Source organism: Melanostigma gelatinosum, assembly GCF_949748355.1.
Source record: "Melanostigma gelatinosum genome assembly, chromosome: 23".
Classification (NCBI taxonomy): domain Eukaryota; kingdom Metazoa; phylum Chordata; class Actinopteri; order Perciformes; family Zoarcidae; genus Melanostigma; species Melanostigma gelatinosum.
In genome coordinates this window covers 5501714-5526726 of record NC_136656.1, presented here as the reverse complement: position 1 = coordinate 5526726, position 25013 = coordinate 5501714, and the positions used below count along the sequence as shown (strand labels likewise).

The window sequence follows — 25013 nt, the reverse complement described above, 5'->3', positions numbered from 1 at the left end:
TTGATAAAAAGCGGCGTCAAGCTAGTTTGGTCCTTTTGAGGTTCCGTAGCAAAGCGAGTCACATGCTGCAGCACAACAATAATAAGGAAGTCTGGGTGAAGATTTAAGATATGAGAAGAAGTTTTTTTTTAGCCTTCGGAGTTTTTTTACTCTACTTTCACGTGCTAGAAAGATGAGAAATTTAGCCGTTGTTGTGTTTTTTCTTTGTTGCTGTTACACAGCAGGAGAAATTCAAACATTTGTAATTCCTCACAGCCACATGGATGTTGGCTGGGTGTACACTATCCAGGTAAGTTTCTGTCACCAAACACTTCACACGGTGTTAAACTCGACAAGCATATAGTGCACAGCCTGCTGTTTAACTATTTCCTTTAACTAAACCACTCATATCCACATATTGAGGATGAATATGTGCATTTTTCATTTCACATAATATATATGCGAGTGTGTATTTCCCACAGGAGAGTATGCACGCCTATGCAGCTAATGTGTACACCAGTGTGACCGAGGAGCTGTCTAAGGCCGCAGACCGCAGGTTCATCGCTGTGGAGCAGGAGTTCTTTCGACTGTGGTGGGACACTGTGGCCACAGACTCGCATAAGAAACAAGTGAGGACACGTGATGTGTCCATACTCTGTACCGACAACATGAAATAATGCAAGACAAGTCTTGATAAACCACCTGCAAGCTAAATTCTCTTAAAGGGACACTCTCGTATTGCGCTCATAATTCATAAAGTTTGGGGACTTGCAAGAAATGTGACAAGAGTGCATCAGAGGTTGAAACCTCTGAAACCAGATATCCTGGTTTCAGTACTTAACATTTTATGGCTTTCTTTGCTTTGTAGGTACGTCAGCTCGTTAAAGAGGGTCGACTTGAGTTCGTCATCGGGGGCCAAGTGATGCACGACGAGGCTGTAACTGATCTAGACGACGAGATACTACAAATGACAGGTAGAGCGCCGTGTTTTCCTGCGCCTGTAAATGTCAGTGTGAGAGAAGAAGACGCGTAGAAAACCTTTGTTTTTCTGTCTCAGAGGGACACGGTTTCCTCTACGAGACGTTCGGGGTGCGTCCTCAGTTTTCCTGGCACGTGGATCCATTTGGAGCCTCTGCGACCACGCCGGTCCTCTTTGCCCTGGCCGGCTTCAACGCCCACCTCGTCTCCCGCATTGACTATGACCTTAAAGACAGCATGCAGAAAAACAAGGTACGAGTTGATGCTACTGCCGCCAGTGAAGGGAGTACTGGTAGACATTCACAAATTCTACAAGCTTCACCGCAGTACACATTTAAAACTGAAAGAACACATTCCTTTTAAACACTATCGCCAGAAAAGTAGACTGGCATTGTGAAACTAACCGTAAAATGCTACTAAATAGTCACAGCTTGTTTTATCTGTTTGTTTTTGTACAGAAACTTCAGTTTGTATGGAGAGGTTCTCCGTCTCTAAAAGAGAAGCAGCAGATCTTCACTCACACTATGGACCAGTTCAGCTACTGCACCCCATCTCACCTGCCGTTCTCCAACAGGTAATCCATGATTCGACTCTTTATTAGTAACAGACAGACAAGTCTTCAACTCTTGACTTACTCAGTTTAATTCATACCATACTTCTAAATTTATATTTAATAAAATAGTATTTTTGAAAAGGAAACATGTTCTTTTGTCTTAGCTCTGGTTTCTATTGGAATGGAGTTGCGTTGTTCCCCGATCCCCCTAAAAACGGAGTTTACCCCAACATGAGCCTGCCCGTCACCAAGGACACAGTCCAGGCCTATGCCAAGACGATGGTGGAGAACATCAAGCAGAGGGCCGCCTGGTTTAGGACGAACCATGTGCTCTGGCCATGGGTGAGTACAGGCACTGGTGGCCCTTTTTAAAAGAGATTGTGATATCTATCTATCTATCTATCTCTAAAATACCCTGCACTGTCATGTTTCAGGGCTGTGACAAACAGTTCTACAACTCATCTGTCCAGTTCAACAACATGGATCCTCTCATGAAGTACATCAACCAGAACAGCAAAGAGTTTGGGGTGACAGTCCAGTATGCCACTGTTGGTGAATACTTCCAAGCCATCCACCAGTCAGATCTTGTCTGGGAGCCTCGTGGGAGTGAAGATTTTCTACCATATTCCACTGGTAAGAATTTAAGCCCTAAAATATGCTATAAAGCGCCGCCTGCTTTACATAAAATGAAAGAATATTCTTGGGGATATTATCTACTGCGGCTTATTTATTTCCTAGAACCGCACCAGGCGTGGACGGGCTTTTACGCCTCCAGAAATGTTCTGAAAGGAGTGGCGCGCCAGGCCAGCTCCCGGCTGCACGCAGCCGAGACTCTCTTCACTCGGTACCGAGTCAGCTTCCCCGACGGACCTGTGACTAAAGACTGGGCCCTGGATAAACTGAAGGCGCTTCGCTGGGCTGTCTCAGAGGTAAAAAATATTTGACTCCTTTTTAAACAGAAAAATAAAGCAAATCTCGTCTGTTCGTGGTCAAATGGATGATAAAAATGAGTGTGTTTTAGGTGCAGCACCACGATGGCATCACCGGCACCGAGTCTCCCAAGGTGGCCGACATGTACCTGCGGCATCTCGTGCAGGCCGCGATGGGAGTGGATGAGCTTCTGGCCGCACTCATCCTGCTGCCCCACAACCTCGGATTACCCAGCATGCTCGGCAGCCGCTACCACAAAAAAGGTGTGAACATTGTGCAAGGGGACTGCGGCTTACATTGGCCTGCTACAACTTGCGCTTTAAGCTAAATGCTAGCACATGAAGAGTAGTTTTGGCCATTATTTAAAATAAACAAGTCCTTCATCTCCTCACGGCAGGTGTTCATCAGCCTTCGGAGCAACATGTCATCGTTTACAACCCGTTAGCATGGAACATCACCACCATCGTCAACGTCACCGTATCCTTCCCCACTGCAGCCGTCTTTGATGACGACGGACAACCAGTGCCTGCACAGGTTGTTTATTTTATTATTTTCTTTATAGAAAAACTGGCCGTAACAAACGTTTAAATGTGGTCTGAACTATGTACCTGTGGTTACATGCGGCAGTTGCAGGACAATGATAAATCACAGCGTAGCATTAAACGGAGACGAGAGAAAAGATGACGGCAGTAACAGCCGCCTTTGTCTGTTACAGATCCAGGGGTCGGCGCACTCCAATGCGACCTACGATCTTTTCATCGTGGTGGAACTTGGAGGCCTTCAGCACAGGAAATACCTGATTAAGTTCTCCGCGAAGAAATGCTCCGGGAGGAAGTGTGGCCGGACTTATGACGCCGAAGGGGTTTCGTTAGAGAGACGCAACATCTGTGACTGGATGAAAACGGGGAGGAGGCTCCTGCCTGTTATGAATGAGTGTTACATGCTGATGTTTGACCAGGATACGAATCTACTGCACAGCATCACTTATCTGTAAGAATCTACAGATTATGTTGCACCGCATGCCGAATTTCCCTCATGTCAATGTAACGCTCTGAACTTTTACCTCTGTGTCGTCCTCGGCAGGCCAGAAAAAAGGGGCGTAATGGTGACGCAGGATTTCTGGGAATACCACGCAAATGGAGATGCGAAAGCAGGGCCCATCTCGGATAACTACGTCTTCAGCGCTAACGGGTCAGCCGTGCGGGCGTACGAGGCTGTGGAGATGGAGATCATCCCCGGGAAGATTGTGACCGAGATCCGGCAGCGCTTCTATCGGTGGGTACGGTGAACCAGTTTGTCGTGCGGTTAAAAATGAACCCGAATATGTGACACGCTCTCACAATCTGACGCATTGCATCGTCTAGAGAGAAAAGCGATAAAGACTACGCCTACTCCATCACCACCCGAGTCCCAGAATGCTTTGGGAGCGGACCGCGGTGCCACAGGCTGGAGCAGACCTATTCGCTGGGGCCCCTCCGTCTCAACACGGAGGTCGTCCTCAGGACCAGCTCCTCCTTGAAGAACAACAGGACCCTGTACACGGACGACAACGGCTATCAGATGATGGAGAGGAGATACAGGAAGTACACCAACAACACTTTAGCAAGAGTAAGTACCTGGATTTCTAGAAGAAAAACACCGGTTTTATTATAGAATTATCTATTTATATATATATATTTATATTGTGCATGTTGCAGAACTACTTCCCCATGGTTCGGGCAGCCTATATTGAGGATGAGCTCAGCAGACTGGTGCTCGTCAGCGACAGAGCTCACGGTGTTTCCAGCCAAGCCGACGGACAATTAGAGGTACCAAAAGGCCCGCAACGCATATTTCTCATATGGTGTGTACTCGCACAAATACGCTAACGTCCGGTGTGTCAGGTCATGCTCCACCGCCGTCTTTGGAACAACGTGCCCTGGAACCTCGGCTACAACCTGACCCTCAACGACAGCTCGGTGGTGAGGCCCGCCCTGTGGATGCTGCTGGGCTCCATCGCGGTCACCTCCAAGCTCCACCAGAGGGAGGCGATAGAGCTGCAGCACAGACCTGTCATCATGCCCATTGACCAACCTCGTGAGTCATTTTAGGGCTCCGTGGCATCAAAGATTTCATTTTGGGTTGGGGGAGTTTGTTTTTTTTTAGCAGTTTTTCCTCATGCACACTTAGAGAGATCCTGGAAGGAGAAGGAACCCAGAGGACGTTCTCCCGTGCGTTCGGTGGTCCTGCCGCCCAACCTCCACCTGCTCAGCCTCAGCATCCCCGGATGGAGCTACAGCTCTGATCACGATGTTCACCTCAGCCGCTTAAACTCAGGCAAATACTGGGGGTTGTATTGTGAGGTTTTAAAGTCCTCTCTGAGTTGTCTGGGGATTCACTTCTGAAACGTGTATTCAGTTTCGTCGCGTGATGTACATCTAGGTAAGGATTTGCACTCGGCGCCGGACTACGATCGGGTCCTGTTGAGAATCATGCATCTCTTTGAGGAGGGAGAAGACCCTGAGCTTTCAAAGCCAGTCACAATAAACTTGAAGGTGCAAGAAAAATACTTTCTATGTATTAATGTCGTATTATTGCAAGAGGAAAGCCTCGGATCATCTTTTCTCTTTTTCAATGGTTCTTTTCTGTGTGAGCAGGAAGTCCTGCAGGGCATAGGGGAAGTGACAGAGCTGGAGGAGCGTTCTCTGACAGGAACCTGGGATATCAGCCGTCTGCAGAGGTGGAAGTGGAAGACTGCAGATAACGTAAAAACAAGTGAGAGACTTAAATATGTACACTCTATGCAACACGAGTCTCCTCATCCCTTTACATACCTCGTTGTTTGTGTTTTCGTCGTCTCAGACAACAAACGGTGTCGTCGTGGCGGCGACCAGGCGTTCACTGTGACCATCTCGCCCAAAGAGATCAGGACCTTCTTCGTTCACTTTGCCTCCAGGAGCTTTTAGGGTGAACCGTCTTCTGTGAAGACAGCCAATCGTTACACAAGATGACAATGTTTTTAAATATTTAATCTTTTGCTACACTGTTGATACTTATTTTTGCACATTGTGTTCGTTCGTTGACTCGCACTGAATAAAGTGATTCTTTTTTTGGCAAGTTTGTTCAAATGTCTGACTTCACTGGCCAACCAACAACACGGTAAAGTTAGTCTGATATTGGAGATTTGTATTAAATGAGAAATGTATACATGGTGTAGAATGGAATAAATACTAGACAGGAATAAATACTAGACAGAATTAAGTGTATCATTTTCATGGGCATATTTTCTACTGAATAAATAATAAAAAGACCTTGTGTTGCTTAGCTTAGAATAAAAATGGACGCAATGGAAAATCAGGAGCCCTGCTTTGTCCAAAGTTTAAAAAAAATATGCCTAGTGTCTAAAGTTCACGACTTAAAATATAATCTCATGTATTGAATTCAACTATAAAAACCTATTAGTTGGTTTCACAGGGAGTTAAGTGCCACAAAATGTCAAACTATTTCTTTAAATACAGAGACCTGAGTATACTTTACTTTGATGACTGGGGCCAAAAATACATTTTGGGATTTTCAATATCTTAGTATCACTCCATGAATCTGAAAATACTGTCAACAGCATGACCGTATGTCGTCTGTAAAAACCTTCAGAATATAGATATAAAACTGGAAAGTTGTGTCTACTCAAATGGCGAGATCTACTGTAAAATTACATATATTTTGCAAGACAATACAGGAGAATAGGGCAGAAAAATAACTAATATACATCATAATGAAACTTGAGAAATATTTCCTTAACTACAAGTTTCCTAAAATGTTAAGTTTAAATATGCAAATGAGGCAGTATCGAATAACTTTTGTTGAATTTAGGGGAAATCTACAAACTTCAAATAAACACAGAAATGTGTATTTTGGATGCTTTCTTTCCACTAGTCTGAAATAAGACATAATAGCCAAAATCCCAAATTGTTCAGTGATGAAAACAATGCCTGGTGCGTCTCCCTGCCAGATTGCAGCTTCAACCTGCAGTCCTCCAACATGGCCACTAGGGGCCTCACGTCCCCATCACCAAACCGACTTCATGCTGCGACGGTGAACGTCGAGGAGGCAACACCCGTCTGTGTGACTGTGCATAAGCACGGCATCACCGGAGCAGCTAATATATGAATCATGCCCAACAACATGTAAGGTGTTAGAATACAACACGCCATGGTCGCCTGTGGAGGACACATTTGCAATTTGGTACAAGATGAGCAGCGGCAGCGTGAGTTCGGTTTCTTTCATAACGTGCTCTTTTATCAGCTGCAGGCTTTTCATGATATTTGTCTGCCTGATGCATTACTAAACTCTGCATCGTCCAATCGGCCTATCGGGAGTCTTTATAGACGCTGGATGCTGCGAGGAGGCGCCGTTGCTAGGATACTAGACCGGGAAAAGGGTGCTGATGATGGGAGGGTTGAGCTTTGGCGCTAATGTGTGTGTTGCCCTTCACGTCCTCTGTGTGTAAACAGAAACGCGAGAGGGAGCAGAGGAGGAAGCTGCAGCACTTCCTCAGTGACCTGGCTTTACTTGGATCATTACAGGTCAGTGCACGCTCACATAGAGATGAATAAACGCAAAGTTAACTGTCGAACTGTTAAAACTACCATTAAACTATGAACTCATTTGTGTTGCAGGGCTTTAAATACTTCCAGCCTTGGCTGAGAGGGAAAGAGGAGTTGCTGCTGACAGTTGTTAATGAGGATCTGGTTAGTTTCTGGAAAAGAAAACACATTTTAGTATTTATCATAATATCATCACCCCTCTTACCACCTGTCCTGTCCTGCAGGGTTGGCGCTCCCCCGGCTTTGTGGTCTCCAGAGCCTCCTCCTCCTCCTCCAGCAGCGATGTCTCCCCCAGCAGCAGCTCCCCCAGCCTGGACAGCCGGGGCAGCTCTCCCCTGCCCGGGGAGCCTCCGGGCCCGCGAGACCCTCCGCCGCCGCGCGCACACACCAAGACGCAGCCACAGACTGTCAGGTGATGAGAGTGTCTGAGGGGGGAAAGAAACATGTCAGTGTGTTTAGTATTTGGGATGTTTTAGAAACTTGAAATTGGGCAACAGGCTTATATGTTGGCAGCATCTTGATGGACATCCTTTGGTGCATCACCCCCAAAAACAGAACAGTTAAGACACCAACACACTGGTCTCTCTGTCCTCAGGGAGCCCAGCAGTGAGGAGCATCTCCTCCCAGCCTCTCCCAGTGAAAGAGAGATCGCGGTCGCTCCACTTTGTCCCCCACAACAGGAGGTGAACTGCACTCTGTTTTTACTGGCCGGCTACGTCAAGTACGGGCGCCCCTACGCGTGGATACGCTCCAACCACGAGCGCCTGGTCAACATCGGAGGCACCGATTCGATGGTCAAGGACACGCCCATGAAACTCAAGTCCATCGCCGACTGGCAGACGCGAGGTATGGAAACAATGCGAGGAATCCAAACACGAGAGGGCTTTCGGTTCACTGCACAGATTCGATAATTGCGAGATTTTTCCATGAGCTGAAATCAGACACAGATGTTTAACCTTCTTAGAGACGACCGTTTGGTGTGGGTTAGGTTTGTGGAAAAAAGCTCCAGGCGCTTTACTTTAGAAAGATTACACTCTGCTAGACTTTTACATGTGTTGATTGCAATTTGAAGGAAGAAGCATTTCGGTCTCGTGTTTTCTGCTGTTGTGATTTGCAGGTATTCGCGTGTGGGACGTGATCAGCGAGCTGGTGTGTCTGTGCACCGTTCCCTCGCCCTCCAACCCCTTCGCCCTAGACACGCGCTACGTCACAAGCCTTCCCCTCCCCGACCGCTTCCTCGTCACGGGCGCGCTCCTCAACTTCCTGGACGTGTACGTGGTTTACGGGAACCGGGACGAGTTGCACTACGACAAAGGTAGGACACCTCGGAAAAGCCACAAGTACAGCAGATCGTTTGATTTGAACAAAACGCCATTGTTGAAGCCAGCAGGTGATGCTGTTTAGCTACATAACAAAAAGAAAAAGTAATTACCAGGGATTTTCTTTGACAATAGTTTTGTCCTTTCAGTGGTGGAGGAGGTGAAGCCTCTGAGGCGTCTGCACGTCCAGTCCCTGCTGGAGTTACAGCGACACAGAGAGAGCTCCGGGGGGGCCGGCAGCCCCCCAGCGCAGGCCTCTTCTTCAGAGGAGTGATTGGAATCGATGAGACGTCATCTGTGCACTTTGACTGACTTCTAGTGCAAATGGGGTCAAATGTGTGACATATTTAGGTGATTTATTGTGCGTTTGCGGTGCGAGGTCGCTCTCGTTCTCTCGTGTGGCGGACACACTGAACAAACCGGTTTCTTTCAAGGCTACACAGTCCGGCCGCATGTGTGTCTTTACTACAGTTGGGAGGTCGTCACATGTACCAGAGTTGTTGGAAATGTGAAAACACCGGGAGAAATAACCCTGGGAAATGAGTCGCATGACTGAGATTAAACATCCCAGGACCTCTCTGAATGTCATGACCCGACACCCCCAAAACCCTTCAATCCTGCACCCCCCCCCCCCCCCACACACACACACACACACACTTAACGGCTTCAGGCCAAATATAACATTTTAAAAGTTGAGCGAACCGGAATCATTCATCAGGGTCAAAGCTGCAGAAGTTAAAGCTGGTTAAATATTTGTCCTCTCGAAAGTTCCAGCGGCGAGAGAACAAACATGTACGGACAAAAAAAAATGTTGTATAAAAAGTTTTATTTCTTAAAATACACATTTAATTAAATATGCACAATGACATAGAAACAGTACACCGATAAAATACACCTTGGAGCAGGCACTTTAACCCCCATGTTCCGAGAGCGGGGGAGTGCAACGTGTTAAAATGAACGGATAAAAACCTCGCGGCACATCAGTCAAAAACACCCGTTCTGTTGAAAAGAACAAGGCGACATCGCTAGCTTAGTTTTGGTCAGAAAGCACAAAATGACACCACGAATCCTGAAGTCTCATCTGTGAACCCACAAGACAGAAAGCACCATCATGTCGCGCAACACGGCACACATCACCGCCGAGGCGTGAAAAGCACAGTGTAGCATCAACTGACGAGGCTGCTCAATATGCAAAAGTCATGGCTGGACATTTCTCAAATCCCCCCCCCCCCCCCATTTGGAATGCAGGTGCACGGCCGAGCATTCCCCCACAGAGGCGCCGCATGGGAACACAGCGTTCCCAGTGTTCGGACACAAACAAACCCGCAAGTCATGGCCGAGTGTGCTTTTCCCCACATAAATGCAATTAATTCATCGCAGTAGACAGTCGGGATCTGTTGTTTTGGGGGGGGGGGGGGGGCTGTGGTGCGTACAGGGAGGATTTTGTTGACCGTGCAGGTTCTGCTTGGGGTTCTTTTTATGATGCAGGTGCTGCTTCTACTGACTTCTTAAAACTGTAAGAAACGATAAAACTGGATTTCTTGAGCAGGAATTAAACTGATGTGTTCAGATGTCATATTTTACAGAAAGTGCTCAACACTGACTAACTGCATAATGTGCATTACGGACTATGATGACGTTTACGTCACGTTTGAAATGACGTGCCTGCATTTTTCTGTCTCGACATCGACGTCATCTCGGCCAAAACTCTCACAGCGATTCCAGAATAAAAGAGAAACATACCAGTGCCAAAGGGTTAACAACAACAACAATAAAATGAAATCATCATGACCTGTCATAAATGTCAGTTAAATAAAAATCCGCCTTAAATAATAAAAGCTGTCGTCATCTTTTTCCCAGTTTTTGGTTGTCATCTGTGGATCATTTGGCCGACAGCTGCTATCCTTGTTTTAATCGTCTCTTTCCAACAGGAAAAACTCCTCCGCGGCTAAAGTGTCAAGTAGACGACTTAAAACAAACAAAGCAAACCAAAAAAAAAAAAAAGAAAGAAGGAGCCACAGAAAGGAACCAGTCCCGTCCTCGAATGGCTTGGAACCAGTCACAAGTCCTCACATAGCCGTCAACAGCGTTCTGTTCTACATTAGACTTCGCTGCAAACCTTCAGGTCCATATGCTCACTGATTAAGGCAACATCCAGTCCTCATACATCCATTTATGGACTTTCCCCCCATTTCCCGGAGCTGGGCGTCAGTTTAACGTGGTTAAAGTTCGAAGGGTTAAAGCGGGGGTTCAGCTCCAGCTGTCAGAGGCAGACCCTCTCCTGGTGATGGCTCTGAGGGGGCTGCGAGACACGGAGCAGCTTCTCTTCTTCCAGCGAACTAGAAAAGAGAAAGACGCATCGGGAGATGAGTCAGCTGCAGATGAAAAGTGAACACCGGTGTTTAACAGTTCATTATGAACGGACAAGAGAGCAGTCGCTGTTACGCCTCACCTTTTCCCAGACCGGCAGGCAGCGTGGAGCTCTTCGCGATGGCGGGCGACGACTCCTCCTCCTCCGCCCGCTTCCCCTTCGCCTCCCCCGGCTGCAGCGCGGCCGGGACGTCCTGCTGCCAGTCGCTCAGCGCCCGCTGGAAGGAGTGCGCCAGGCAGGCCGTCATGTCCCGCGCCCGCTCCGCCCGGCTGCACCAGAACACCCGACACTGCAGCTGCTGCCCCTGGTGCTTGCAGATGTACAGGAAGACGTTGGGCCGGGTGGCGTCGGCGGCGCAGTACGCGATGTCCTGCAGGTACGTCTTGGTGAGCTGCCGGCCCGTGCTCAGCTCCTTGACCTCCACGTACCTCGGCCGCACCACCAGGGCGTGGTCTTTGCTCAGCTTCTTGCCGTTGGCGACGCCCTCCAGCAAGCGGCTGATTGCGTCCTGGGCCTGCTCTCGGTCCAGGGAGAAGATCTTCTCCATGCCCAGGTAGTGGACCTTGAAGAGAGGGTCACCGTGGGACAGGGACTCGGTGCGGTCGCGGCGAAAGCGGCGACGCAGCGCGGCGGGGGAGTTCTTAAGAGTCTGCATGAGGTGCAGCGTGCTGAGGGACATGGTGCGCGTCAGGCTCTGTTTGGAGGGAGTTGTAGCCGAGGCGCTTCCGCCGGTGCTCAGCTGGTCCTCTTCAGACGCTGTCCCACTCGTCCACCTTTCTTCTATAAAGGGAGCGGAGTTGCATCCACTGCTTTCATCTGAAATGAGGGAGACAAAGACGGTGACGTCAGCAGATGAATGAATAATTGAGCGGGACAGATGCTAAAGCTTTGTTCACACTTGACTAAAGGGAACGGCGAGGGTGAATCCTTGAAATGGATCGTTTTGACACGGGGTTTTGTTTGGTATTAAGCAACTCTTCGGGTGTTACAGCTCTTGTCCAAACTCACGCTTACGACTCTTTGAATACACACGCAGTCAGCACAACTTGTACTGCAGCATGGAAAAACAAAAAAAGGCCACCAAACAGGATCAGTCACCGATGTGACGCACGAGTGAGAAACATTCATTCACCACAGACAGCAGCCATTAAATATTGACTCTGGCTCTGGGCTTGGTCCTCACAGCCGTGTGTCCCTTAAGAGACACACTGAGGAGATTAAATGGAGGGTTACTCACGCTGATAATCACAGGTACAGAGCCCTCTTTAAGCTCAAATGCACCGACATGAAGGTCTGTGTGACCTCACAAACACAAGTGTTATGCAACGTCCACATCTGGCCTCCCATTGTCTCCCATCCTACCGACCCACAGCGCTGCCTGCTCTCCATTGTGTTCAAACTTTAGTTTTTCCCCCCCTCTCTCTTTCCTTGGACATTCTTTCAACGTGCGCCTCAGAAGTGAGTTTGCCGAGAGAACCACCGACTGTTCCCGAGGTGGCGGCCATTGTTAGTCAACCCCCCCCCCCCCCCGTGCAGGAAACCGCTTTGCATCCACACCCCACACACACCCGAAAACAATATTTCTCCGACAAACAATGGCATGCTTTTGCGAGTGTGTCACAGCACAAGAGGAGATGCAAGTTGAGCGAGACCCTCGGCCGACCCTATGGCATGCACACATGCAGTTACACGTGTGGGTTACACACATGTACACGTTCACTTAACACACACAGCTACATATTTGCATTAACCCAAGGCTACTGTACAACACTGACTTCCCCTGTCACCGGACACATGGCTAAGCTCTTAAATAAACAATGTAAAACACATCGGAATAACTCAACCTGGCACGTGCGAAGCGGTTTGGTATCCAAACAGTCCATCCTGTAGCTGTAGAAGGAAGTCACTTTGGAAGTGGACAGAATATGTCTGCTCGTTTTTAAACTTAAAACATCAAATAACCCCAAACTTTATTCTAAATGTGTTGCAAATATACAAATCCAGCCTACAGACTGATTCACCATACAAGGTAGAACTTGGATCAAACATTTGTTTTGGTTCATCTCAACTGAAAAATAAAACTGATGAAGACACAAACTCTTTTTTACTGCTTTTACTACTTTTCTTTCATTTATGTTCCACTTCCTTGCATGCCGAATTTACCAATGAAACCTAGTGATTACCTACACAGCTAAATAAACATGCGGTGCCACGAATAGTCTCCGAAATAAGCGAGATAACTTCAAATTGGCAGATTTTAGCGCGTGGTTCGGCGAACTCCGGAGAGTCTACTGCAATACTGCCAGAAAGCAGTAACACATGGTGCGCGCATGTTAACAACATGACAGAAACAATGATTAAAGTACCATCACTGTCGTTATATTGCTACTGAAATTATCCTTTGTACTTTTGTAAAAATGTGTCCTACCTGACAGTTTCATGCAAACGAAGTCCTCGTGCGTCTCAGGTGAACAGCAGAGTTTCGGGATGTTTGCTTTAAACACGCTGGTCAGGAAGTCTGCTTTCAATTAATTTAAGAATAAATCGATCAACCGCGCTTTCGGTATCGGGGAGAGACGACAGCTCATGTGCAGAGTGGATCATGCTCTCCTCTGCCTGGTCGCCAACGTTTATGAGTTGAGTGAATCAGAGCGCTCGCGGGACAAGCGTCTTAAAACCGCGTAGGCGCGAGCGCGTCACACGAGCACGAGGTGACGATTTACAATCGAAGAGAGATTTACAACAATGGACAAACATGTTATCTTTTACTGGCACCGGTGTTTTCTGCAAGATTTATGCCATACCTCGTTTATTTACATAATCACGTGATTATTCCAGTGAATGTTACCTGCAGCATGTTTAAGCTTGTCAACACATGTCCCACTGTGTGAGAGTATTATATGAGTATTATAAATGCTGGTTCTGCTCTCCGTGGAAGCAAATATGATGTTTACACTATTCAAACCCTGGACTCCGTATTGTTTCTTTACATGGACATGTTCCAGGTGGCTTGTGCAACATGTACAAATTTCACCAAAATATTCAGCCTGAGATATTCTGTATTGTTTTGGAAATGTTGGGCTTTTGACTAGAATTAAAAATAAAAGTTCTGTGGGTTGTTTGAAGAATGTTATGATGCCATTTAGCATGTGAAAATAAATACTGGTAAATGCTCTTGTGTACAAGGCGATTAATCCATCAGTACGATTTTAATTGAGAGTAGAGTTGCAATAAAGCATTTAAAGTCATTTAATTATTTAGTCTATCGAAATATCCGAGAATTTCCCCAAGCTGATATCAAATGTCTTGTTTTATCCAATCAACATTCTTTTTTAAACTGAGAGCCTATTTAGTTGTTTTTTTTAAACTAACTGACACTTGTAACAGATTATCAAAAATATTATTCAATTCTCAGTCAATCAATCAATCAACGTATTAATCGACAAATAATGTCAGCACGAATTGAAAAGCTTCGTCTGAATTAATTTGAATAGAACCTTACATATGTCGGCTTTTAATGACATTCACAAGCCCGTGACGCTGTGCTTTGCCGACTGAAGGGTTCACATTACTTACTTCAAGTACAAGTACAAAACGAGGGTGAGGAAACATCTGAAACCCAGTACCTTTCATTACCTTCACATTGCGTCACAGCCCGTCTCTAATGGGGATCACTGGCCTCACTGGTTCAGATCTGCTTCAAGTGTTTATTCTGGGGGCATTTTGAACAGTGGCAGAAGGGAAAACCTTAAACGGTTCCATGTGTGCCTGCGTCTGTGTGTGTGTGTGTGTGTGTGTGTGTGTGTGTGTGTGGGTGGGTGTTGGGTGTGCCTGATGTAGGGAAACAGTAGGGCCCCTGTTTCTTCTGGGTTTGGCCCAACAACAGTTAAGTTCTGAACGTCACACTCGCCTCAGTGCCTGTAAGGACACACTGGAGCTGTTCTTGGGGCACCGGTGACATAATGGACCATCTCAGACGGGGACCAGCCCTCCTCTACGCATCTCACAACGGGCAACGCAGACAGAGTCAGCATCCGAACCGTAGCAGAGGCGGGAGTGCAGCTGCAGCTCTTGAGCTTTACTGGTTCAATCCCCCTTAAAGCTTTCACTGTTTATCGAAAGCAACAGCCAATGTACCTCGTGTTTCTCAGCCCTATTTGGTTGTTTGGCAAAATGGTATTATGCTACAGAGACTCTATGTACTCGTGGATGGATTGATGGGAGATGTGGTACATTTATGGTGCCCAGACAATGTATCCCAAAGACTTTTCCTATTGCCACCATAAGGTTTTTGCAAGAGGCAGTGAGCAGGACAACGGGAAGAAAGCAACACCTCATGATAAAAGCAGCTCCTTGAACAGTCAAAGTCAACACAGTTAAGCTGGAAGGAAATTTGAGGATTTCGAGGAAGCTTTAAAAGACAGGAGCTAGTCGCGGAGAGAGAGAGAGAGAAACTGAAGCGTTGGGTGAAGAGATTAGCTTTTAATTCACAGTAAAGACCAGGGGCGTTGCAGGTTTGCTGAGTTATCTGGTTCACTTGCAACAGTCACCATCGTATTCGTGGGGTTGTGTCCTCTGATCCAGTTGAACTGGGGTGTAACATTGCTGGAAGCAGGGCAAACACATGCAATTTAGGAAGTCAATTGTCTCTAGCAGCTCCCACCCATCCGTGGCAGAAATGTTTTATAACCAGTTCCCTTTTTTCCAAACTGCTGTAAATCAAATATCAATGTGTCTGTCGAAGGCAGCGTTACGGTTTACTATCAGAGTCCTATCGAAGCAAAAAGAACATCACAATCTGTCCCTGCCAACATTACAACCGGTGCTTTGAACGCCATGAACTTCGTACACAATGTGATTGTCACCGGAGCTGTCAATCACGTTTTAGCTACGTCGCTATAAGCGTGAAAACAAAACCATAACTGTGAGCTGGACTTTGTGTTTAGTGCTAAGTAGCAGATGTTAGCATGCTAACAGACTAAACTCAGATGGTGAACGTTTTTTACTATTATTGCACGTTAGCATTGTCCCTGTGAGTACGTTAGCATGTTGACGTTAGCATTTAGCTGTAGAAGTGCCACTGTGCTAATAAGTACAGCCGCACAGAACTGCTAGCAAGTCTTATAGTCTCGTTAAAATACGTGCTGAACAAATGTATACAAAACCCAGAATATGTTTCCCCACAGACAAAGAAAAAATATCAAATAAATAAATGAAGAATAGTTTTTTTACAGCACATTTTGGGAGCAAATATTTAAAACAAACTATCTGGCTACCAACGTTTTAGGGTCCTTTAGCCTCATTATTGGTTTTACTTATTTTTACAAGTGGTTGTTGTAAAGTGCCATGATTGCACTCACTATTTTTTTCAAGATTTAACAATTGCATTTTTGTTTAATTCTGATGTTGTAGCATGTCTTATGTTACTGGTTTGTCTTGTACGTTATAGTTATTGCTGCTTATCTTTCTTAAATGAAACATTCTCGCTGAGTCAAAAGAAAGAGAATAAAGAAATAGCATCAAAGTCAGAAGTTGAGAAATGACTGTTACATAATCCTGCCGACCTCATATCTGGTCACACCAGCTTTTGTTGTTATTTACTCGAATGCCAAACACACCTGTTCCAGCACAGCGTCTACCTGTACGGGGAAGTCGGATGAGGCGCGGAGATATGAAAAACAGGAACGGTAACTGGATGTATGGGTGACTCTGCGCTGTTCTCAATTATGAACGACAACAGAGAACACGATAGGAGTTGCCGTTTCTTTTGTCCATGTATGGTATGACAAGTGTGTTAAAAAGTCCAATTCAAGTCTTGTATTGGCAGCAGAGGCATCTGTCAACCTTGAGTGGATATGTGTTCTGATTTTTGTTCCAGTCATCAGTGTCGGAAATATGACATAACTGGTGGTATAAAGAGTATAAATAAAACAGGTGAATATGTTACTATTCTTGTGAAACAGTGAGTGTAAATAACTAATCCCACTTTATATGTTTTCATGTGATTGACCCACTCAAGTGACAATAGCTGCCCCTCCAGTGAAAGTGACCATATTCAGTCATGTAAATCCAAGTCTTCACCCACTCCCATGGCTACACCTCCTCTAACAAGTACAGCGGGCCTCTGGTTTCACAGAAGGAAATGGCTCGGTCACTCAGACGAGAAGTCGTCGGTGGGGGCTCATTGTATCTGCTGGCCTCAATAGTCAGGTTTTCCTGTTATTTGCCTAAATTCAAAGGAATCAAATCTGAGGAAATCCCTAAAGACATACCAGAACTGGGTGGCTCCTACATTTGATAACATTGAAATGAAGCGTGAATTCTTAGTCATAGTCTGCGAGGTTTTACGTCTTAATAGAAGCTTTCTTGCACACTTGAAAACCTACATAATCTCACACACATCCAACTTTTTCCCCCTGCAGTCCAAGCTTTGATGTCTCGTTACAGTTACGCTTTAAAGGAGAGGCGATTTCCTCAGGATGTTGCTTATGTGCTTCTATGTGTTTGGAGTTTAGATACGCTACGTGCATTTCACAAGCTGCTGTTTTTGTGGAAAATTCAGGGATCTAACGCTCTTTGTTTGTTTATTGTTTGCTGTCCGCGAGTGTAACCTCTGTGAGATGTAGTTGCGTTGAGGATTACCCATAGTCCTTTGCGTCTGCTATTCAGTGCAGGTACAGCTTTACAACAGCAGGTGGCGTAGTTTCCCCATTTAGCGGGATTTAACCTGAACCTTTTCAACGATGTTACACGAGCATAAGACGGTGCTAGCTGAAGGCCACAGAGACGATGTATCATAATTAGTGCTGGGCAAGTTAACGCGTTAATTTCGCGTTAAAGCATTCATTAATTGATGCCGACAATTATTTTATTGCGCGTTAACGCATTTTTTAAATTTATCACAATTCATTTTTTTTTTATTGAAAGACAAGAGACAATACATAGACATAACAACAAGAGGATGACAAGAGCAGTGGGATAAAAGCCAGCAAACATCCTATAGTCAGTCATTTGAGTGCACCTATATGCTGAAATTCACGGTAAATGCATTTAAACGGCACAGATCGGGAGCGAGCGAAGGACTTTGAAAGTTAGCGGAAAGATTAACGTGGGACAACATCCGGTTCCTTCAGACGAACATCCGGTTTTCAGAATAAGATGCCAACAAAGTATGAATTATATTCACATTAAGTATAAAACATGCTGCCTGCATCTCGTGAACCAAATGTTATTGCCCTTTTGTTCATATAGCAGTACTTTTAAAATAAAAGTGCGCAATACACTACTTTTGAATTCATTATTGAACTTTGCCATAACAATGCGATTAATCGCGATTAATCGCAAAACATCCATAATATTAGCATGCTAGTATGCTAAACTACGAAGTTGAACATGGTTAACATTGTACATGCTAAACAACAGAATATTAACACTGTTGGAGTGAGCATGTTAGCATGCTAACGTTAGCGTTTAGACTCAAAGCACAGCTGAGGCCTCACAGAGCTGCTAGCAGGGCTTTAAACTGTTGTTTCTACATGTATTTCTATTTAGCCTTTCAGTGTAGTTGTTGCTTGGGAACTGCCTGACTCTGATTTAACCTCCCGTCAGCTGCTGATATCAGCAACAACAAACAAACTGAGACGTATTTAGAATTTTTATGTTTCAATGTTTAAAAAGGTCTACATGCGGAAGTGCTAATCTGTGTGCTTACTTGTGTGCAAATACGCAAGACAGCTTAACTTTTGCGGGGAAGAACTAAGGCTTGTAGGAAAATTTCAAAACCATTCAAAAGCAGAAAATGTTTGCAGTAGCAACGGCTCTAGACGTAAATCGGTATTGTCTGTAAACTCTGCGGACCTCGGTTTCCACCTGCCCTCAAGGCTGAAACTGGACAGTGAATGTATCAACTGCAGACCTGGGGTCAGAAAGGGAAGCTGGAGGTGTTATCAGTGGTTTAGAAATATGAGGACTTTTTTATTTGAGTTGTGAAAGTCATTAATCCCAGATTGAAAGCAACAGATGGGAACTTTGCCAGTAGTTTACAGAAAGTGAAGTGTGCCTCTTCTGTGAACGATTAACTGGACACTGCCATGGAGCAGCGCCAGGCTGAGAAACTTCTGTCTTTTCCTTACGGGAAAGCTAGCGGCCTATTTATCTTTACCCGAAAACCGTACCTGAAGTGTTATTGTTTAATTTATTACCGCATGTCACGCCCGCCCCCCTTGGCCAAAGTCCCAGGGTGAGTGGCCGATTGACCTGCCTTCACAGGAATCACATGACTCAGATGAGCGGCATGTCGAACCAAAGAAAATAAAAAACAGAAAACAAAAAGCAGCTTCTGCCAGCCTGACGAGCGGCTGCAGATGTCCTTATAAGGTTAATGGAGCAGCGGGAATGACACCGCGTCTGCTTCTTGCTCCTCTCGTTATCTTTGCACGAGGGTTGCGTCAGTCAACTGATGAGCTAATTTCCTGTCCTTTTTTTTTCTTCCTTTAGCAGGATGAGCTAACTGGTTGAGGTTTAAGTGTAATAACATGAGCAGTCCAGACAGGAGGAAGTGTTTGTCTGGGGGGGGGGGGGGGATTCCTTAAATCATGAGGCTTACTTCCACCTTCTAAAGTAATTCAGATAATACCTTACAAATACGTGATTAATGAATCCATTTGCAGCAGGAAACTATTTATGTCAAAGAGAGACGAACCAATTGTGGAACATCGTGGAACAGGGGTGTCAAATTTACGGCCCGAGGGCCAGAACTGGCCCACTACAGGGTCCGATCAGGCCAACTTGAGTCATTAATTCCCATTTTTCAATAAAATGCACTGCTATAATAAGAGTAGCAGGCCCCTATGCTGGATACGCTATCATAGATCCCACATGCGTATGTACAGGCTACGTGTCACAACACTGTTCTTGCAGGTGGAAAATGTCTTTTTTTCAAAAAGTGTGAACAGAGTGTTGGGTTTTCCAAGAAAAAAAGAGGACCAGCTCCTATTTCCTCTGTCTATGGTTTGACACCGCTGTCCTATAATACATACAAATCATGCGAGTTGAATGTTTTCTCTCGTGGCCACTGTACTCCCAGGGTGAGCGATTCATGATAAGTTAAAACAAAAGGCCTTGGGCTACTTGAAACGCTCTTATCGTATGCGCTGTGCTTTGTATTCATGTGCACTCATTTGGTGCAGTAGATAATTATCGAGGGCACTTATTTTGAAAGCAAAATCATGTCCAAAAATGGAGTTTATGGAAGCTGAGGGTGGGAGATGTCAGCAGCGATTCCTCTTTTGTTTTGACTGTATTCCAGTCCCTTTTTTTTGCCACTTTGTAGAAAGTGATAAATGTGGCGTTGACTGTTTTGTTGTGGAAATGCTCTGGAGCCCAGGGACCAATCAGAATCTAGACTAAACAGGAAGAGGAGGTGGCTTCCTGTCCAAACCCTGAAGGAGACCAATTTATCCGGCACTGAATCCCTACAGCGGTGTACTGGAACAACTTTCTCAACAGAGAAACAATAGCTTGACAAGATCAAAAGTAGCCAGGGCAAAAATGATGGATTTGAATGAAATACTTTCGCAGTAAACACTTCACACTCTTATGTTCATCAGACAAACAGCGTTTTCTCCTAATGTCACCAGACTACCGGCGAGTTTTACTAGAGTTTCAGATTCCCTTTTGCACATTGGTTGTTTTATGACGCTAACAGAACTTGGCTGTGAAGTTCTTTTTCCAAATGTACCCTCTAACGTTGGCGCACAGAATGCCGTCTTTTAAAAAAAATCTATTTTTAGGTGTGAATAATGTCAGTGTTACGCAATAAGGGGTCTATTCATTAGGGCTGAATACACGATTTTACTGTTTTTAGTGCATCGCAGACGTAATACTGTCTATAACAACAATATTTAGTTGCTGCACTAAATCCGTTCTTCAAAGGTCTCTGGAGCAAATAAATAACATGCAGGTCTGAGGTGACTATGACCTCGTTCATGTTAAAAGGTTGCCTCCCCCTTGTAAAAGCTCGAGATTGACGACTGCGGCGCTTCTTTTGAGCAGCTGGTGCAAAAAACGTAAAAGCCCCAGAATGCATTTCTCTGGGTATCTACAGCTCCGTACAAAACAAACAAAGTGGAGCCTCGTCTGAAACATCATAACCCTCCAACAAAAGGCAGTACGGATTCAACAAACAAGATATAAAGTGTCTTTTGTTTCTGCTCGTCTTAATGCTATATGCTAAGCTAATAAAGCTGGTCGCTGAAGTCGATCTTCTCATCTCGCCCTCAGCAAAAAAGCGAGTGAGCGTATCGTTCGGATGTTGAACTATTGTTATAAAGAGTAAAGAGTGGATATTTTTTGACATTGAGGTGCATATGGCGCATCATCGGTGATGCAACCTGGGACCATCAGGCGTTTCCAATCTTCCTCCATCAGACACACTCACTAAAGGGAAGATTGTGTCCCAATAACACTCCCCCAAAGATCACAGAACCCACGCAAAACCTGAACGCGCCCTTTACTTTTTACACCGGCCATTAGTATCTCAGGGTTTTTGCAGCATTTGTCTGACGTGAATACCAGCGTGTGAGGCCCCGCTCTCTCTTACTCACAGTCGTCCTCCAGTGCGTCTGTAAAAACTGTCTCACGCACGTCATCGGCAGCTCCGGAGAGGCTTGGCTGATGAAAACGGTGGCAAAGCTTTTTTTTCTGCTTGCCTCGTATGAAAGGGGCCATTAGTCAGTCTTCAAGAGCCCCGCCGTCCTGCTGCAGCTATTAATAGCCACACACACGCGCGCGCACCCAGCCTGATTTTTTTTCAGGAGAAAGCTGGCTGCAGGGCAGTCGAAGCCAGCCCAGCAAAATCCCCCTTTTCCCTGTTCATTTCCTCCACAGAATGCCGTGTACTGTGAAAAATCTCTCATAAATGTATTTTTAGCCTCAAGCTCACAGTCCTCCATTTATACTGTGATTTGTTTAGAATAAACACACACATATACATATATATATATACATATAACCGGGTAAAGGTCAGACCTATAGCTTGTTATTTGTAACTCCAGACGTTAAACATCAACTCAGAGATATTTGACGGCTGAATCCTTCATCACTTATTCGTTCAAACCAGACTCCGGGGCCTCCAGGTACAAGACGCATTTGCTGATCACCACATCAACACCAACTTGTAACCCCATGTTTCCTGTTTATCTGTAGACAATAGACAAAGTGTACAACCTGTTCAATTTCATCTGCAGATTATATAATAATTCATGGCTGTTTTAAGACGTGCCAACAAACAACATAGACTAATAATGACATAACGATGCTCAGAGGAGCTTTTATGAGCGTTACCTTCGCCCTGAGGCCGTGGGCGGGGTACGAGTTGACTCATCGTTTAGCAGCTGATCTCAGAGAGTGAGGTCATGGATGAGGTATTTTGATAGGACTGCTTCTCTTTTTATGAGAGTATACATTTGTATGTCTCAAACTGGATGCTTGAGTCAGAGAAACTCATTTCACCGGCTTCCACGAGGACAGACGTCATTCCAAGCCTCACCAGACGGGTAATTCCTTACATAAATAGGCTATACAGGTACTTGTATCTTCATATGAATTATATTCAGATATACGTAGGTCATTGTGACAGATTCATGAAGTCATGCGATCATTATTCTCCATACCTCTCTCCCTCAGGCGTTCTCAGTTCCTCAAACGTAGCTCTCTGGTTGGTGGGGACTTGCCGTTATTTCTGTCTGTCTGGCGCCGAAGTTCGCACTTTGATGACATGTCCACATTGTGCGTCACCGCAGGCCGTATTAACTCAATATAACCTCTCCAGTATGCGACACCTTTTGTGAAATTCTGCCGTTCCTGGAATAAATAAAAAAATTTAAAAAAAGAATACAACGTATGTATGCTGCACATGTATATGCATCATACATGAGGGAAACGGTCCTCCATCCACACACAATGTCCCACGCAGAGGCCGAGAGTGTATCAGCGTCAGTGTGACTGCAATTAATCAGTTTATGTTTAGAAATGGCAACTCAAACTCTGTGCAGATCTGAAGCAGCTCCACTCAAGAGTTTGTATGCACTGAAAATTCAATAAAATTGATTAAATGTCGGCAATTGAACACAACGTATTTAAGCTTTTGCAATGGAGGAGGTGAATTATATCTGCTACTGATCCCACAGACATGGATACATTCATCTGAACTGCACAGAGACAAGACCAAAAGTCTAAAACCTTGCTAGGGCCCCCTAGAGGCGACAATGTGTATTACGCCCCACAAAAATGAAGGGTTGGATCGAAAAGATGGAGCAAACTGAATAATAAAGAATTTTGCAACAATGTAAAGGTTATCATGAGGAAATCAAAGGAGTGTATTCCCTTCAGTATGAATGTTCTCAGCTAATTTCAAACTTAAGAAAATGTGAAAAAACAGTGGTCCAATGACAGATCAGGAGGTCGAGTCAGAGGTCTGTGAAGGCTGAAGAGAAATAAAATGACAACTTCTCCTCCAGAGTTTTCAAATGTTTGCCAATGACCTCGCACATTGCAGCAGTGTTGCCATCCGGCAGTTTCTCGGTGAGTGGGAACATCTCAAGGTTGCCACGCTGCACATGTTGTTGCCAGAGCTGCACCTTTAAACGGAATCCGTTCATTTTGTCAGTGCTTGTAAGCAGGTTTTCATTTCGGCCTTGCATCCGTGTGTTCAGTCCATTCAGATGATGAAATATATCAGCCAGGTATGCCAGCTTTGCACACCACTGATCACTTGCAAGCAGCTTTGAGAAATCGGGCCTCTCGTCTGTCAGAAACACTTTAAGTTCCTCTCGGAGCTCATACACACGGGACAGCACTTTGCCGCGCGACAGCCACCGGACCTCCGTGTGGCGCAATAACACTTTATGTTCCGCTCCCGTTTCCTCACACAGAGACGCAAATAAGCGAGATTTCAAAGGTCAGGAGGTCGAGTTAAAGGGAAACTTTGAAATATATGTATTGTGTACCTATACATAGTATACATATATAAACACACATATGTATGTATACACACACATATATGCAATATATACACATGCATATATACATATAGAATTGTAAAACAAAAAAACCTAAACTGAATACAATTATTTATTTATTTGTGTCTGTCAGGGGTATCTTCTCTTCATGGAACGCCATGATTGACACCAGCTATTTAGACAAATGGCACAAACCAATAAAAACTTGTGTTATTATGATTATAATACTTCAGTGAACATACTTTATAGAAAAGTAAAAAATATATATTAATATGAACATTTTAGGGGTTGCCAAGTTGTGAAAAAAAACTCCCGAGATGGTTTGAATCCCTCTGGAAAGGCTTGCACAGCATCTGCACAAAAATCTAATGTTAGGCTAAATTGTCAAGCATACAAGGAGGTTTCTGAGGAGCTGGTCCAACAGACCCACAAACCCAGTCTCCTCCTTCCTGTGCGGGGGGCGCTCTCAGCTCAGCTCAGCCTGCGTAAAGGGAGGTTGTGTTGACGAGTATATAACTGGTGACCTCCACAGTCCTTCGTTCCCGTTACGCACATCCGTCCGGATCCACAGTACCCAACCGGAGAACCGCCGCACACTGTCAGCATCTCATCACCACCACCATCATCTGACCCACCACAACATGGACGTCTCAATCCGTGCAGCCAACGTGGAGGACTGCAAGGACATCGCGCGGATGATCATGGTGAGCCAGACACCTGCGGTGCAGCTGTAGCATGCGGCTCGGAAGACATTGAGTACAGCCTATGGCTACTTCTCAAGTCTCTATTGCAGTGATTTTCAATCTTTTTTGAGCCGCGGCACACTTTTTACATTTACAAAACCCTGGGGCACACCACCAACCAAAATGACACAAAAAGACACTAACACAGTACATATAATACATATAGTTAATAATATAGTTTCTAAATGTATTTGGGCCTGTTTCGATGAACACAACATGGATATCCTGGCAGGAATGGTAGAAAGACAGACACGAAGCTCTTCCTCAACAGCTCTCAGTCGCTCTCTGTTTTTAGTTTTTATCGCTGTCAAGCTTGAGAAGCTCAGCTCACACAGATATGTGGTTGAAAACGGGAGCAATGTCAAAATAGCTTTGTTGGCCAGAATGGGGAACTCCTTGGCAACAGCTAACCAAAAACTGTCCAAAGGAAGATCAGCAAAGTTTAGCTTTAAACCACGATCTTGTTTCAGTTCAATGAGTTCCTCTTGCTCCTTTAAAGTCATGTCCTTTCCAGCAACGGATGCTGAGCTGTATGGGT

General features: G+C 45.2%; 4 protein-coding genes across 4 annotated transcripts in view; 3 read left to right on the top strand and 1 right to left on the bottom strand.

The window, feature by feature from the left end:
* The first annotated feature begins 89 nt into the window (after window positions 1-89).
* Window positions 90-5500, top strand: man2b2 (mannosidase, alpha, class 2B, member 2). Its single transcript, XM_079295145.1, has 19 exons — window positions 90-289; window positions 462-608; window positions 848-953; window positions 1037-1209; window positions 1416-1531; window positions 1675-1852; window positions 1945-2143; window positions 2249-2439; window positions 2532-2703; window positions 2838-2974; window positions 3156-3430; window positions 3524-3715; window positions 3805-4048; window positions 4138-4248; window positions 4324-4516; window positions 4610-4756; window positions 4862-4974; window positions 5077-5194; window positions 5282-5500. The coding sequence occupies exons 1-19, from the start codon at window positions 173-175 to the stop codon at window positions 5383-5385; spliced, it is 3033 nt and encodes a 1010-aa protein (XP_079151271.1). The 5' UTR covers window positions 90-172; the 3' UTR covers window positions 5386-5500.
* Window positions 5501-6649: 1149 nt separating this feature from the next.
* LOC306796806 (uncharacterized protein) lies at window positions 6650-8616 on the top strand (the record flags this gene model as incomplete). The annotated part of the gene is made up of 7 exons (XM_079295874.1): window positions 6650-6683; window positions 6931-7002; window positions 7096-7167; window positions 7248-7435; window positions 7619-7869; window positions 8141-8338; window positions 8492-8616. Exons 1-7 carry the CDS (start codon window positions 6669-6671, stop codon window positions 8614-8616), a joined length of 921 nt encoding a protein of 306 aa, XP_079152000.1. The 5' UTR covers window positions 6650-6668.
* A 361-nt stretch (window positions 8617-8977) lies between these two features.
* On the bottom strand, window positions 8978-13267 carry LOC306796624 (uncharacterized protein). Its single transcript, XM_079295662.1, has 3 exons — window positions 13142-13267; window positions 10795-11529; window positions 8978-10681 (listed from the first exon to the last, which is right to left on the bottom strand). Exons 1-3 carry the CDS (start codon window positions 13152-13154, stop codon window positions 10593-10595), a joined length of 837 nt encoding a protein of 278 aa, XP_079151788.1. The 5' UTR covers window positions 13155-13267; the 3' UTR covers window positions 8978-10592.
* An 11106-nt stretch (window positions 13268-24373) lies between these two features.
* sat2a.1 (spermidine/spermine N1-acetyltransferase family member 2a, tandem duplicate 1) overlaps window positions 24374-25013 on the top strand; it is a gene marked incomplete at both ends in the record, with an annotated part of 6715 nt that continues 6075 nt past the window's right edge. The window contains one exon of the mRNA XM_079295566.1: window positions 24374-24436. Coding sequence (XP_079151692.1) covers window positions 24374-24436 — 63 coding nt within the window. The remainder of the gene's footprint in view (window positions 24437-25013) is intronic.